At 32.7% G+C, this 16,991-nt stretch overlaps 1 protein-coding gene across 1 annotated transcript; it reads left to right on the top strand.

Moving 5' to 3' along the window:
* The first annotated feature begins 1,094 nt into the window (after window positions 1-1,094).
* Window positions 1,095-10,819, top strand: LOC130807436 (nuclear matrix constituent protein 1-like). Its single transcript, XM_057672643.1, has 8 exons — window positions 1,095-1,592; window positions 2,810-3,019; window positions 3,835-4,088; window positions 4,236-4,506; window positions 4,593-4,676; window positions 5,637-7,666; window positions 9,993-10,155; window positions 10,252-10,819. Exons 1-8 carry the CDS (start codon window positions 1,311-1,313, stop codon window positions 10,513-10,515), a joined length of 3,558 nt encoding a protein of 1,185 aa, XP_057528626.1. The 5' UTR covers window positions 1,095-1,310; the 3' UTR covers window positions 10,516-10,819.
* Window positions 10,820-16,991: the final 6,172 nt, after the last annotated feature.

Raw genomic sequence — 16,991 nt, 5'->3', positions numbered from 1 at the left:
GATTTGCCATATGGATTAATTTTTACCAAAGTTAACATTAACTTATTCCTTAATATATGGGTAGTATATCACAATTAGATATGTTCTTTTAATTTATATTTTTTGAATTTAAAAGCTACATAACATTTCCAATCAAAGTTTTTTATATTATATATTTGTTGTATCTGCTAATTAATAAAATTTCTTCTTTAAAATTTTAATTTCAATAATATTTAATCAAGAAAAAAAAAGATACTTGATAATCAAAAATTATTTTGAGAGCAAAGAATCATTATGACAAAGATTACCCATATTTGCCTTAAAAAGTATCAGAACTTAATTAATACTTATAACGATAATCGAGTTTTTTCATTAAAAGCACTATATATTCTAAAATTCTTTCTATAAGAAATATTAATATAATTTTATACTAAAAACATTTTATTGCATCTATATTTAAAATTTATATTTATATATACTTTATAATAAAAATTTCGTGTATTGCACGATTTTCTATACTTGTATAAATTAAAAATATCCAAACAACTTTTTAGCCAACCACTCCATTTAAAATCTTATTAAACGTTTAATATACATGAAACATATTGCAACTTTCTTAGACGTATGGAGTACATTTGCCTAATGTTTGGGACATGTTTTTGGCCTCAATGTTTAGAAAATATTTTATCTTTTTTCGGTTTTTAAAATTATCTAATAACTTTTTTGTCAAGCACTCCTTTACACACCAAGTTATGTTACATATTTTTTCATACTCCCTCACATAAAAAACCCTTTGAAGTTTGGACTATAAGACAACTTCATCTAACAATTTGCGAAATTTAGAATACTCACCCCTGTATCATTTTCTATTTAGGTTTGTACTATTTACTTGCATCATTTTTATTCTTAGACAATGCTTCAGTACTTTCTTTTTAATGTCATTCATATATTTTAATTCTCTTTTTATTTAATTTTTATTATTTATTTATTTTTATTTATTTTTATTTATTATTATTTTTTTTACAAATAACTGAATTTTTCTTTGATGCAAATTAAAGAGGACAGAGTAGTATGTTTTCGAGGTGAAAATTCTAAAATTATTGGAAAGAATCAAACCCCCAAGTTTGGGGCAGTTTATTGATTCAAAAGCCCTTGTCAGAAAACTCAGGAAGTCAGGAACACACACGTCCGTCAGAATTGATTTCACTTCGCTCCGTATACACAGCCTTGGTTAGCCGTTACCGGCATATCATCATTTGAAATCGATTCCTTTTTCTGGGTTTAATTCTCCCTACCACTCCAGAAACCCCCCAAAACTAGCAGTATCTTCAATGTTCACTCCTCAATGGAAGACGCCGACATCTTCGGTGCCTAGAACCAATTCAAGATACACCCAAAGCATTTCAGCAAAAAACAAGGATTTCGCTATCTTCGATGCTCCACCTATGCCTCCACCCACGAATTCGCTTGCCGCTTCGGAAAGTTCTGGATTTGATGACGGCAATTTAGAGGATTGGAAGAGGTTTAAGGAAGCGGGTTTGTTGGATGAGTCTGCTATTGAGAGGAAGGATCGTCAGGCTTTGCTTGACAAGATGTCTCGGCTTGAAAAAGAGGTTTTCTTTTAATTTTTCAAAAATGTTCTTTATTGTTATAAGTAAATCTTGGTGGGTATTTACGAAGTATTATGGAAGTTAGATTCTGAAACAGGTAGGGTTTCTTGATCTTTATTGTTAATGCAATCAAAATTTCTTATCTATGAATCACTCATTTGTTGTTTTGGTGAATTGAGAGTTATGAAGTACTGGGCTTTAAAGGTAGAATGACCATAGTGGAAGCATAGGTGGAGGAGGTGGTGGTGGTGGTGGGGTGTGGAATTCCATATCAACATAAGAAATGATCTTTAGGTGAGGGGTAAAAATTTGGCAGGAGTATAGGGTATTTGAACAGTTTGTTATATTGACAACGAGACGAGTATTGTGGTTAACTAGTGATAAAATAACATTTTCAGTGATTTTCGAATGATAGGCCATGACCGACCTTTGCCCACTAGTTCCTCTGCCATGTCATAATCTGTTTGTTAAGCTTTAAAATTTAAGTATAACCTATGTTTGGAGAGGAGGAAATGAAGGAAAGGAAGAAGAAGAAAATCGAGGGATTGGATTTCCCTCATTTGGATACCAACAAAGGAAGGAATGGAAATGGAGGGAACGGAATTGGAATGAGGAACTCCGTCACATTTTAAACGAAGCAAATCCTTTCAAGTTCCAACATTGTAAAGATTTGGAATGATAACACACTCATCTACCCCACTTCCCCTTCCTTTCCTTCCGAAAATGGTGTCCAAAAGTGTAAATGTTACAAATATTGCTATACAGAAATTTATGTGTGGTATTACATTGAAGTTGAACAATTTAGACTTGGATTTGTTGGTCTTCTTTTGTTTATATATATGTTCTGTTGATGCTAACTACTGTTTTTAGAAAAAGAATATGTCACTTTTTCACATTCAGCTTAATGCTACACACACCTCCAAATTAGAAAGGTTTCATAGAGAAGCATGTAAATGATGGTATAGTGTACGGTGGCCTTGTGGGTCTAAGGAATTTTGTTTGTCTTAGCTAGGCCTTTTCATTCAAACTATGACCTATGATGTTTTTGAGTAATTTTTCCAAGTTTCTAACATTGTTAGTTGTGTAGTTTTTAGCTTCACATGTTGGTCAGATGCTTTCTATCTTACAACATGGATCTCTTGTATGTTTCTACTTAGCACTGAAGTCTTTTAATGCTTAGTGTGGAAGTCTAATTTAATTCTTTGTCTTCTTTTGAATAGCTTTTTGACTATCAATACAATATGGGCCTCTTACTTATCGAGAAAAAGGATTTAGTTTCAAAAGCTGAAAATTTAGAGCAAGAATATTCAGAAGCTCAGGAGATTGTTAAGCGTGAGAGGGTTGCTCATATGATTGCTGTTTCCGAAGCTGAGAAGCGGGAGGAAAGTTTCAAGAATGCTTTAATTGCAGAAAGAAAGTGTGTCGTTGATGTAAGATTTATCTTTATATATCTCTACCTTAGCTAAGTTGCTTTTTTTTAGTTGTTTAAATTTTGGTCAAATTTGTAAATCGCACCAATATTTGCATTTTGGTGTTCCTTGAGTAGCCTGTACATCTTTGGTAGCATGGGCGACTAGGACTTTTTTGTTTCTTTTTTTTAGTTTATAGTTTTCTTTAAATGTTCTTTTTTCCGATGAGAAATTTTTTGATTTCTTATATGAAGTAATTGCATTCCTTTCATATGATTTTTTTAATGAAGCATAGAGGAAACCACTTACGTTGGTTTTGGTTTTGTCATGTGCAAAGAAAATCCAAAATTGCATCAATATGAAAAGTGGTATTTTCTTTCTTTATTTTTATAATTTTTTATATTTTTTGTAATATGTATTTAAAACTGAAGTAAATCGTATTTTGCTTTGAGCCCCTGACTACTTTGATGGTCAAGAAATACCTGTAATTGGTGTTGGACTTGGTGGCTACTGTGGTATTTAGTTGCGAATCCATGGAATCATATATAAATAAATATATGAGTACATATTTTCCAGATTAGCTATAAGCCCACTAGTGCGATTCATTTTCTATGATGGTCCATATGGAGTTTTTATTAGGTTGAGCATTAATTCTAGTTTGTGGTGGTGTCTATAAGAGACTGTCTTGTAACCGCTGGTGATATAGTGGTGTTTCTCTCTTGATTCAATGTTTGTGCATTGTAAGCTCATAACTTGTTTCATCCTTCTTTGACATAATTATTATTTTCATACGTGGTGTATCTGAACTTTGGAGGCCTGTAATTTTCTACTTGCAGCTTGAGAGAGCTATGCGTGATATACATGAAGACCATGCAAAAGCTAAAGCTACATCTGAGACTACTGTGACTGATTTGAATGCCCACATGGATGAACTTCGTAAAAGAAAATTGGACGTGGAGGAAAAAGCTTGTTCAGTTGATGCCAAACTTGCTGAGCTAGATAGACAGAATTTTGAGTTAGACAGGAAGTTACAAGACTTGGAAGATCGTGAGAACATTCTTTATAGGGAAAAATTATCATTAACTCAAGAGTATGTTGTCTAATTTAAAGAATGCTTTAAGTTGAGTGATTAATGTAGGACTTTTATTTTGAATTAGTGATTTCATGTTTTGAGTTCATCTTTTAGCTTTGTATTATTCTTAATTTCTTTGCCTTCGTTGATTATTTGACATTTTAGTCGAGAATCACATGAGTCAAATTTTCGGAGGCGGAAGGAGGATGTGCTTGAGTGGGAGAGGAGATTACAAGAAGGCGAACAAAGGCTTTGTGAGAGTCGTAGAATCCTTAATGAGAGAGAGGAGAAGTTGCATGCAATTGATGTCTCTAGCAAAGTAAAGGAGTCTAAAATGGAGAAGTTACAAATGGAGATTGATTTGGCTAATGGAACTTTGAAGAAAGTAGAAGCTGATGTTAAGAATGAATTAACGGATTTGAATCTGAAGGAGAAGGTGAATTTCACTATGAGTGTTTGATACTTTTGTACATTTATATACTTAGCATCCTCTATACACTTATTAATTTTTTTACAATGCAGAAAGTTGAAGCTATGAAATGCGAATTGGAGGCAAGACAAAAAAAGGTGCATGAACAGGAAAAAAAACTTGATGCAAGGGAAAGAGTAAGTTGTATTTCTTAAGAGAGATTCTATGATCATTTTGCTGTCTTTCAATTTCAAGTGGAATGCAAAATTCATTCTTCTTTGAGTATTGGATTAAAGGAACTAGATTTAAATGATTCATCTTATTGTTTGTGAGCAGTATACTGAGACTCTGGTAATAAGAGTCGCTATTTGACGACCTCTTTGTTATTATGGAAGCAAGACTAATGCTGGAGATGTTAGTGGCAAAACTGACATAAACTAACATCATTTTGTATTACAGTTTGTGTTTCATTTCTGCAAAGAACTATAAATTTTATATGAATATACCATTACTAATTTAATTTTATCTCGATTTTATTTTCTGTACAAACAAAAAAAATTTTTGGATCTGGATTTGGATCCTAGATCTGGGGTCAGGTTCCTAGTTTTTTAGACCCTATAAATCTGGTTCCGGATGTGTGGGTACAACCAAAAAAATAGGATCCGAATCCACTTTGCCCAACTCATGCCCATCCCTACCCCTAATATGCGTTCAAAAAATGTCAAATAACTGGAGATTGGAGAATATGTCATCATATTGAATCTTCTGCTTTTATGGTTTTTATGTCCAAGATGGCTTTTTTCTCTGTTGTATGATTTGTTCTGGGAAAACAATCTGGTCATAGTTGTATGTGGATGCATAAAAATGCATATGATGCATCAATTTTTGTTCCTCAAGTGGTCCTTCTGTTTTCAATGTGTGCTTTTGCTCTTCTGTTTTCAAATGTATTGTGCTTTCTCTCATCATTTTCCTGGCTATAATAAAAATAATTTCAAGATATCACTTTTATCAAGTATAATTTGTAAATGTGGATTTTTGTGCTGTGGTGCAAAGTGCGCTTCTACTTCGCATTGTTTTACTGTTAATATGATAGAAACTTCTAGCATTTTTGGATTTTCATTGAAAAAATCTTTTTGTATTTTTCCATTTTGTCATAGGTGGAGTTAGAGAAGCTTCTTAATGAGCATAAGGTTGTGCTCAACACAAAAATGCATGAATTTGAGTCAGACATCAAACAAAAAGGAACAGCTCTTGAAGAGGAACTAAAAAGCAGATTGGAAGCATTGGATCAAAAGGAAGCAGAAATCAATCATCTCGAGGCAAAGTTAAGTAAACGTGAACAGGCAGTGGAGAAGAAATCAGAGAGGGTGAAAGAGAAAGAAAAGAACATTGAAGCAAATCATAAATTTATGAAGGAGCAAGAGAAATCTCTAAAAGCTGAAGAGAAACGACTGAAAATGGAGAAGGAACAAATTAATGCCGAGAAAGAGAGTTTCGAGACTTTAAGTAGGGAAATTGATATATTAAGAAACAATGTAAGGAAACAGGAATTGCATATTGAGGAAGAGCTAAAAAGCCTGGAAGATGCTGAAAAAGAAAGGACAGAGTATATTCGCTTGCAGTCAAATCTAAAGCAGGAGATAGACAGTGTGAGGCGTCAAACTGAGCTGATAGAGAAGGAAGCTGCAGACTTGAAGCTTGAAAGGGTAAAGTTTGAGAAAGATTGGGAAGCATTGGATGAGAAACGAGCTGTTGTGGATATTGAACTTAAGACACTAGCTGAAAACAAAGCCAATTTTGAGAAGTTGCGTGACTCAGAAGAGGAGAGATTGAAAAGGGAGAGAGCTGATGATGAGGAGCGCCTTCGTTTGGAATCAGAGAGCATCATATTACTGAAAGAATCATTTGAAGCTACCATGGAAAATGAGAAGTTAATGTTGGCAGACAAGGATAATAAAGAGTACACTCTCATGTGTGAAGATTTTGAGAAGCAGAAACAAGATCTATATAATGAAATGCACAAGAGACGGGAAGAATGGGGCAAGCTAATTGAAGAAAAGGAGAGAGCTTTCGAAGAAAGGCAGTTGAGGGAGAGAAGAGATTTGAAACAGTTAAAAGATGATGCAGAGAAAAGGAGGGGAGAGATGGAGCTTGAAAGACATCGTTTGGAGAAGGAAAGGGAGGAAATGGAGTTGAACAAGCAGCGGCTAGAAGAAACTGGTATTGATATATTTAAGGATATTGAGGTTCTTGAAAGCCTTAGTAAAAAGTTGAAGAAACAGAGAGAACAGTTGGTTTCTGAGAGGGATAACTTTGGTGCTTTAATTGAGAAGATTAAATGCTGCAACAACTGTGGGGATTCTGCTAAAGCGTTTCTTTGTAGTGATCTCCAGCTAGCAGCTGAGGAGGGGCCATTAGATTTCCGAAGTCTTTCTCGTGATACCCAGAATAATGTTAAGGATGAAGACGATGCTTCAAGAGATTTAAACAAAGGAAAATCTATCCTTCATGAAGCTGATAGGAATCCTCCTCAACTAAGTGGGCAGATGAGTGTGCTGCGGAAGTGTGCTTCGGTCATCTTTAATTTGTCTCCACAATCTGCTGCATACTCTCAGGCTGACGGAAATGTGAGGGAGCAAACTTCTGCTTCGGAGAATGTAAATGTGAGGGCACAATCATCTGCTATTGATGAGCTGGGACTAACGCATGAAATAGGAAAAGAGGGCATTTTATTTGCTGAATCTAATGATAAAGAAAACAACGTTGATAATTCTTTGCCAGTTGAGCCAAACTTTGACGAAGGCTCGCAAAAGTCTGATGTAAAGAATGGCCAACGTCAACCAGGAAAAAAGCGTGGGGCTGGAGTTTGGAGGACATATTCTGTCAAAGCTGTGGTGGAAGATGCAGAGGCTTTTCTAAGGAATGAAAAGCTGGAGGTGCAGCCAAATGATTCTACTAGTGGAAACCAAGAGAAAAACCTCAGTGATGACATCGCACCTAATACCAATGCCCGTAAGCGCCGTCTTTCTCAGGCCTCTAAGTTGACCGAAAGTGAGCAGGATGTTGATAATAGTGAGGGAAATGCTGATAGTGTGACAACTGCGAAACGGAAGAAAAGGGGACAAGGAGTTGCTTCTGCATTACCTACTCCTGGTCAAAAGCGATACTATCTTAGGCATCATGCAGTGTAAGAATGTATCTCTACTTGTCTCTTTTTAACATATTAGCTAATGAAAACTTTCTGGAACATCTGATACTTAACAATACAATCATCTGTTTTGTTTATATTTCTAATATTTCCATATATGATATCATTCATTCACACCAGAAGTTTTAATAAGAAAAATCCTTTTAAAGATGGCATAAACGTGAAAGAGCAATGTGCCATCATTTGTTTTGGAACTTGAATGTGTAACAGCATCATGCCATGAATAAGCTTTGCAGGGGTGGTTATGAATGAAAACTGAAGTTTTTATATAAAGATACATAAATTGGGATTTGCGAAAAACATATTCTTTAAGAGAGTTAGCAAAAATGGCCTTACCAGCGGTATTGAGGTTCCAGATGGAGTCGCTTTGGTGAAACTTGGTTTCATATCATCTTTCTTCAAAGTGTATCTGGAGCATATATCCTAAATTTATCAGTTAGATTAACTGAGGAGGCCTGCCAACCAAATCTTTAGCCTTTGAAAAAGTTTCGGATGTGGTTAGCAATCCATCAAAAGAGTAAATTGATATACTGAATGTAAAGCTTATTTGTGGATGTTTTATTTGGTATTAATTATGATGAAAATTTTCACATTACTTAATCATTGACAATTTGATGAGCAAAATTGGGGTAAACTTTCAGAGGAGGCGAAAAATACCTTAAGAACTTTGTAGATATTGTCATTGACGATAGCAATCTAGATAGATGATAATATGGGAGCCAAATCTCTTTCAAAACAAATACCAATTATGGTGAATTAACAATGTCAAGCTTTGCCTGTGTGAATTACCATTTTTTGCTTAAAATGTTCAGAAGCTGATACTCTTAAATAAATTACAGAGGGTAGCAAAAATTTTATGAAAACAAAATCTATTGGTTGCACTAAGAAGTACAAAAACAACCTAAGATCACAGAATTTGGTTACCCAAAACAATTGATCAATAATATAACAAAGTCAGCAGGTGATAAAATCTAATTAGACAGCTATTCTTTCTGCTTTTGGACATGATCCCTGTTTCATCCTTCTAATAAATATAATCTTCTTACCTTTTCATTACCTGTGCATCCTCATCTTCATTCATCTTCATCACAACCATCATGATGATGATGGTGATCATGACAACAATGATGACCATCATCATCATCATGGTCATCAACTTGATCACATTCTGTGTTCAACTGCTGATGAAGAACATGAACTTCACTTTCTACACTTGTAACATTCAGGTCTATAATTCTCAGCCCTACATTTTTAACATGAGCAAATGGGATATGATCTTGGATTTCTTGTGTTACTCTCATAAATTAGATTAGATGCACACAAAAACTTATATACAATTCTTCGTAGATTTACCCGAGTCTCATGTTACTCTCATAAATTAGATTACATGCTCCATTGATTCAGAATCTGTTCTTTGATACGAGTAATCTTACTCACATGGTGTTGGTTCTACTCTCTGCGCTCTGCCGATTTTTCCAAACATATGAATGTCTGTTGAAAATCTCTTGACTGAGCCAAAGAATTTTATAGTTAATTGGTTTCTGATTAAAAAGGACCATGGTAAAATGACTCGTTTAGTTATATACATTTCATATTTATGTGAAAATAGCATATGGTGTTTGCTATTAAGTGGGTCAATCGAAAACATCTTCTTAGATTTATAAGGGTAAAGTTTCCTACACCCAACCTCCCCGAACCCTGACTACATGGAAGTGGGGGCCACTTAAACAAATTTGGGTTATGGTATGTCTTATTAATGTCTAGCAATATCTGTCCCATATCATCAGGATTTTAGCTACAATGTGCCTTGGCCAGTTGGACCATGAAAATGGTATTGCTGAAGGTGCTAGAAGTAGAAGCTTTCATGAGGTTCTTGTTCCCTAGATCTGAAATATTAAGTTTACCGAGAATCAATCTTTTCGGTTGCTAAAATATCTTAACCTACTTAAATTGGTGACTTCATACCCCATTTATCTTGTCTCTTTCCTGCATTCGTTGCTACGGTTTTTGCTTCAATTACGGGTTATATATCCTGTTATTGGCTAACATGTTCTTGTAGGTTGCATAGTGGACGTCTGCTAGCTTAGTTAATAAAGCCTCGTGGAGGTGGTAAACAAAACGTGGGTCACTTTGTCTACACCACCGTTCCTGATGGCTCCTTACACTGCATTTGGGGCTGTTACTTGTTAGTACAAGCAATAAGTACTGGATGTAGCTGTTGGTAGAGTGTGTAGCATACTTAGTGATTAATATTTGCTTATGCAGATTGCTTTGTTCTGAAACTTTATCTTTTGATGTAAAACAGTCCAGTGACGGAACATAAGGTTACCCGTAAACAACAGACTAAGAAAGCAGTGCAAAACCTCGATGAAACACCTGTTCAGTCGTTGGATGTTGATGTTGAGAGCGACAGAATGTTGCATTTGGTTGAAATTTCGAATGCTATAAGTATCGAGTTCTCTGATAAGGTGAGGATATTAATTTTTCAGTTGCATTAAACCGCCTACTTTTGATAGACGGTGATAGTCCGACTTACATTTTCCCCATTTTTTCCTTTTTTGTAGGATCATGCGGCAGCTGATGCTGAGAGATCAGTAGAAAATAGATTAGTAAGTGCAGAAGTAAAGACAGCTGAAGATACTATGCCAAGGCCGAGCGAGATCAATGAAATATCGGAAAATGTCGAGGAAGATACCAGAAGCATGGTCAACGAGAATGAAGATGAGGATGATTATAGCGAGGTTGAGGAAGATGAAAATGAAGATTATCATGATCATCCAGGTCAGGCGTCGATAGGAAAGAAGTTGTGGAGATTTTTGACTACATGAATCACTTGTGTTTTTTTACGTAGTCGATTTCAATCTTTTGAGATTAAGGCTCTGGCATTGCTTTGATTTACTATCATTTGTTTGTTGTAGCTTGTAATTACAGGCGATTTAGTCGGAGACTTGCTTTAGTAATGTTTTTGTTATGAGTAACGATTATAAGTTTTTCTCATATACATGTGATAAACATAAGTCGGAGTTATGGTTGATGCAATAAAAATAAAGATTGTAATTTAATCAGCAATGGTCGAAGACCTGCTAATTTTTTATTCAACTCGAAATTTGATGGAAAATCGGTGGGCTATACTTCGAACTTTTGATCCGTAATTTGTCTTAAAAAATGAAAAATGATTAAAATTCGATCATAATTTGAACTTGATCGTTTTGAGTTTTTTTCATTTTGGTCAATTTTTTTATTTCCATGTCTATCACTTTATATTAGAATTATACATTTTATTAATTTTATTGTATAATAGAAAAATGAAGTTTAATTATGAGCATGTTATTTGTCCTTTTTCCATTGGATGGTATTAATAGAATTTCACTGATTTGTATTTTCACAATTATCATATTTACAAATTTATATTTTCGCAAAAGTCCATACATTAATGGATGCAATAAATCACAATTATTCTAATTACACTGATGTATATAAATGCACTATTTAAAAAATTATATTGAGATTTTACTAATTTGCGTTTTTACACTTACCATATTTACAAATTTATATTTTCGGATGAACTCATATTTATGGATGCAATAAATCAAGTTTATTCCAATTACACTGTTGTATATCAATGGACTGTTTAAAAATTATAATGGGAAATATATAATGTACTGTGTAAATCATTATATATTGTTTGATAAAATTCTGGAATTACATCACGTAGAATATTATGCTGCAGAATAAATTACTTATATTCCGGTGTAATTGGAATTACAATATTTAGAAAATTATACTCCAAAATTACACTGTGTGTAAAAATATACAACAATTTAGGGAATTAATTAATCATTAAAATCAGTCATTTACATTGTTAGTCATGGACAACTTTACGCTGCCGTTTCTAGAGTGACTAGCAGGAAATGACTAATACTTCTCATATGCGACAAGGATGATGAAATATGCCATCGTACTGAGAATGTAGTATATAAAAAGGTGTTTCAATACCTATAAACTCTTTATTAACAACCTATTTTATGTTTATTTATATTTATTTTTTTAATTACAATATACATATCTAAATACTTTATTACGTACCTTCATTTAATATTTTCATTCGCCTAAAGTTTCATTAAAATATTAACGTATTTAAAAATCCGTATATTGCACAGGGTTTCCATCCTAGTCTGCTATATTTCTAATTAAATTTTTATTTATAGAGAACAACCCTTATTTGGAAAGCAATAGTTTTCTGAAAGAACATAATTGCCCTCATCACTCCCTTAATTACCTAACTTTCTCCTTATAACTTTTTTATTAATATTAATTAAAATGATCCACCAAGTTACTATACATTGTAAAGTAAATTGATTCTTCTTTTCATATGGCTGCCTTTTAACCTCCAAATGTTATCATTATCATTAACTCAATATTCCATTTGTAAACAAGATCTGGATGAGTAAAGCTGATAAAAAATTCATATTTGTACTCCATTCAAAAATAGGATTACAAAACAGCAACTATTTTTATGAGAGACCGTCACTTAATAAGATGAATTAGAAACAAAGAGCTCATTATTCTCATAATTAGTATAATTTTTTTTTTGAATAAATAATTAGTATAAGTTGAGCTAGCTATTTAAATTATATATGAGATATGAGATGCAACAATTTGTGGAAAAAGAATATAGGAGTAGTATTAATTATTATCCAAATATTCAAAATTTAACAACAAAGGTCAAATGTATTGTTTGGCATTAAAGATATATATTTAGTGGCAAGTAATAATAACATTCAATGATAAGAATAATGAATTCAATAAATAATTTTAGTTAGCTGATAAATAAATAAGTTTTACAAAAAGGGTTTGGCAAATAATGTTATTTGAATTATTTAAAAAAATGTAAAATAAAATGTAAGGACATTAATATTAATTAGTTGCTTGAATAGTACATTAATTAACCACTACAACTGTCTTCATACGCCATTTTTCTATTCCAATCATCTCTTTATCAAACATTTTAATTAGTGGATTAAAAATGAAAAACAACTAAATATGGTCAAATTACTAAACATGACCAATAGTGTAGATAGAAAACTAAATAACTAGTCACAATACAATATTTGTTTAAATGTTCACTATTCATTTTGTAGACGATATTAAAACATTAAAACAATGAAAAAAAAAATTTATTGATTTAATTTATATGGAAATCTAACTACAGTATTGACTATTAATTACACACTTGTACAAAAAAAAATTTCTATTTTAAGGTATATATACATATATATATATATATATATATATATATAAAAGAAGTTCAAGTGAGAACCATTCTTATACGAGAACCGTGACAAGCGATCTGCCTCACAAAAGTGTTATCTTTTTTTGAAAAAAAATGATACTTTTAGACAAATAAGTGTTACTTTAAGAAAAAATTATGAACAAAAACTCACTAAAATGTGTTACTTTTACATAAAAAAGTGCTTTTCGAAAAAAACATGTTACTCTGAATTTATATTTTTTTTTCTGAAAGTAATACTTTTTGACTAAAAAGTACCCCTTTTTTTAAGACAAAGGTAATTTTTTTTTGTCCAAAAGTAAAATCATTTCTCCGAAAAAGTAAGACATTTTTATCGGAGAGATTGTTTTTACGGTTCACATATAAACTTAATTCTCAATGCGACTTGACTATATATATATATATATATATATATATATATATATATATATATATATATATATAAAATACTTCTATGTGAATTAATTATCAATAGGATTAAGTGCAATTTATTGGTCCAACTAATTTTACTGAAAAAGTAGTTAGAACATCACACGAGTGCCAACTGCCAAGTAAAGAATTGTAATACTTCCACGGTTCCATGGCTTGTGAAATACTTGCTACATTGTCATTCTTTACATTATTTACAGTTATATAAAATATTGTTTGAACCCTTTAATTGAATGAATACTGCTTTTTAATAATTTTTTATGCAAACATGGTACTACGTCACAAAAACAATGTAGCAACTATAATGAAACGAAGGAAATAGAAAAAAAAAATATAGCAGCTATAATGAAACGAAGGAAATAGAAGTATGTTAGGATAAAGTTGTTACTCAGATCATTTTATTTTGTTGATTACGTAAAAATAATTTAAAATTAGGTAAAAATTATTGTGGACATAAAACTCGATTTTTAATCGATCCGAAACACATGATTTAAAAATGACCAGATGACTCGAACGAACACCTCTAATTTTAATTAAAAATGTAAATGTAATAAAAGAAAAATAACTTTTTATTCCATTCAGAAAGTAAATATCACGTTTTTTAAAAATGTCGAATTTGGTTCTAATCTTTCCATCCTTCCCCAACAAAAAAAATATAATGAGAGAAAAAGACACGTCAACGGTAGACGATGGTAGGGGTGGGAGACTAGTTAGTGTGGGCTACAACCTCCCCAATTCTGACGCCTTTTACGGTACACACAGTACACAGTACTACACCTTCTGAGTTCTGAGTGTTATAGTCCAGACTATACACTCTCTTTCTGTTTGGATGTCCGTCTTTATTTAGTTTGTTATGGTACCCTTCATTTTTACGTTATACTTTACCAACCTTACCGCCTTTTTCTTTATTCTTTGCTTCCCCCAACTCCAACCATTCTATTCTAAATTAATTAAAGGATGTCTGTTTCTATTTAAGTTACTTGATGGGCTGCATACAACTTCTTGTTCACTAGCAACAGCCCAACAGTATTATTTGTAATGTTACTGAGAGAATGGTTAGGACTAAACTATATTCTTTATTTTGATGTATAATAAATAAATGGCTCGTTTTTAATACTGTTTTTGTTAGAGACCGGATACAATTAAGTTATAAATCTAACTTGAACTAGGGGTTTAGATGATGATTAGTATGCTGGTTGTGGGGTTTGTCTTTGCTAGCTATTTTGCTTTTTATCAAGTAAGACTATACACTTTCAATTACTGCAAAGATGAACAATCGTCAATCGACTCAAGAGATTGTCTTTGGGGACCACCTCTGACATTTGATCAAGTCAATAAATATACAAAGACATTAGGGCCTAGAGTGCCCACATTTAAGTGCACTATACTCTTAGCTTGTATGAACAACTAGGGAGTGTTTATGACGTGAAACTTTTGTGAGTTAATTTTCAATAAATGCAAGAGGAATTAGTGCCAAGTTCTGATAAAAATCTGATCTTGACCTCCTTAAATAACATTATTTAGAATAGTTATTTCTACTTTTCCCTTTAGCTTAAATATCTAAATCAACCGTCTGTTGACGTATTTTTCTATATTAGAACTAAACTAGGGCATTCAATTCAATGATTGATATATTTTGCCTAAGACGTAGAAGCAAGTGATAAACATTATTTTGCACTAAAACAAAATATCCCTCAGAGTTAAATACTTTGATTTAATTAGAGATTGTAATTAGGATTATATAGTCAAAACAATAATTAAGAACTAATAACCGAGTAGGGAGATATAGTCGTTTGATGTTCAGTGCGTAACTCAATTTGCTAGTGCTCAAGTGCAAAAATCTTAGCCTATTTTGGACAGCGTGGGCACGCATGGCTTGAAAAGGGATATTACACGTGTCACATCATTGATCTTTGCCAAGCTTATTCATCCAATGCGCGAGTGCGCATTTTAAATAAAGAAAGAAATATTTGCGAGCTTGCAACATTTTAGTTCCTTTCATTTTTTTTCCTTCTATTTGCCACATTTCATACCCATTTTATATTCATTCCATCTCTTTTATTATCCATTTCACCATGTTGATCATTTGCCTAGTTATTTTGATCAAACATGGTTGTATTATCTTTGGATTGTTCTATTTTAATTCCCAACGGATAGATACCTCCTTGTGTAGGGAATCATATTACCCCAAACACTTGAGCATGGTCGTAACACATGATTCACAATCCTTAAAGTGAGGTTTGATTGAATTCCTTGTGATTGGTTTTAAAGTCTATGACTTGTATATTACAATAATGATGTATTACAAATATGTGTTACAAGATAAATCTACACTATTTGTAATCTTTTGTATATGGGTTTGAACTCTTGTTGAATCACCAAGGAGACGATGAAGATACAGTTGCGACAATTAAAGAAGTCGCTCGGAAACTTGAAATGAATAGCAGGTATTCATGCACTTTTCGATTGTGATATTTCTCCCATAAAGGTGCTTGGGATGATAAAATGAAATTCATAATGAGATACAATCTACACAACAAAATCCTAGCACAAGGAAATTGTAATAGTAAATACAAGTGTTGTGGTGATTTAAGAACTTTGATGATATTGAGAGTTAATTACTCTTTCAATATTATCTCATGAAAGGAAGAACAAGAATGGGAGTATTCTTAAGAGAGATATAAGAAATGATATAGAGATGAGATGGAATGTCCCTTGGCATGCAACCTCTATTTATAGAGCTATGCATCAAACAATACCTCCTTTTGAAACCAAAGTAATGTTTCACCAAGCAAAGCTTATGAATCAAAGTAATGTTTCACCAAGCAAAGCTAACGAACCAAAGTAATGTTTCACCAAGCAAAACTTATGAATCAAATTAATGTTTCACCAAACAAAGCTTATGAATCAAGTAATGATTCATCAAACAAAACTTATGAATCATAGTAATGATTCATTAAATTCTTTGAGGCATTTAATTAGACTTAAAATAAATTTATTTTAGTCCCACTACTATACTAAGTAGTAAGTACGTAGTATATATAAATCTAGGTCTATATACTCTAAATGTTCAACAATCCTCCCCTATTTAGAGTATAACAAACCTCCTTCTTTCTTTACACATTAAGTATATAATTCCGTTTCATGCATTAATGTTAACGTCCCTACAGATTGAATTAACGCCTAGTATAAAACACTTCACAAGCGATCGAACTAGAATGATGTCCCTATGGATTGAATCAACTAGCCTATCCAACCACTTAAAGGTTAAATACACACAAAACCAATAACACATTGTCATTTATCTTGACACATTATATAGGGTCGTGTCCATATTTATTCATAAGTTTATCATAGTCGGATATGCCAATCTTGACTACTTGAAGCGACCAAAACTTCAAACTTATAAAGGTAGGTTCTCACTATGTAAAATATATCCCCATGATAGGATACCACCAAGAGCTCTTCACCCATGACCTTGAGAACTTAAGCGACCACCTTGTCATCATGGTCTAAAGCAACTATGGGTCATTCATCCTTGTTGCTTTCAAAGACTTTAAAGGATTTTACCACATTGAATTCAAC

The sequence above is a fragment of the Amaranthus tricolor genome, chromosome 3 (genome assembly GCF_026212465.1).
Source record: "Amaranthus tricolor cultivar Red isolate AtriRed21 chromosome 3, ASM2621246v1, whole genome shotgun sequence".
Classification (NCBI taxonomy): Eukaryota; Viridiplantae; Streptophyta; class Magnoliopsida; order Caryophyllales; family Amaranthaceae; genus Amaranthus; species Amaranthus tricolor.
The sequence above is the reverse complement of the archived record's forward strand: the minus strand, read 5'-3'. Positions and strand labels throughout refer to the sequence as shown.

What these genes read in the sequence shown, in the direction of transcription:
- LOC130807436 (XM_057672643.1), top strand. Translation starts at nt 1,311, where the DNA reads ATGTTCACTCCTCAATGGAAGACGCCGACATCTTCGGTGCCTAGAACC. An exon ending in ATTTGAATCTGAAGGAGAAG is followed by an intron (nt 4,507 to 4,592) that starts GTGAATTTCACT and finishes TTTACAATGCAG; the next exon opens with AAAGTTGAAGCTATGAAATG. An exon ending in AACTTGATGCAAGGGAAAGA is followed by an intron (nt 4,677 to 5,636) that starts GTAAGTTGTATT and finishes ATTTTGTCATAG; the next exon opens with GTGGAGTTAGAGAAGCTTCT.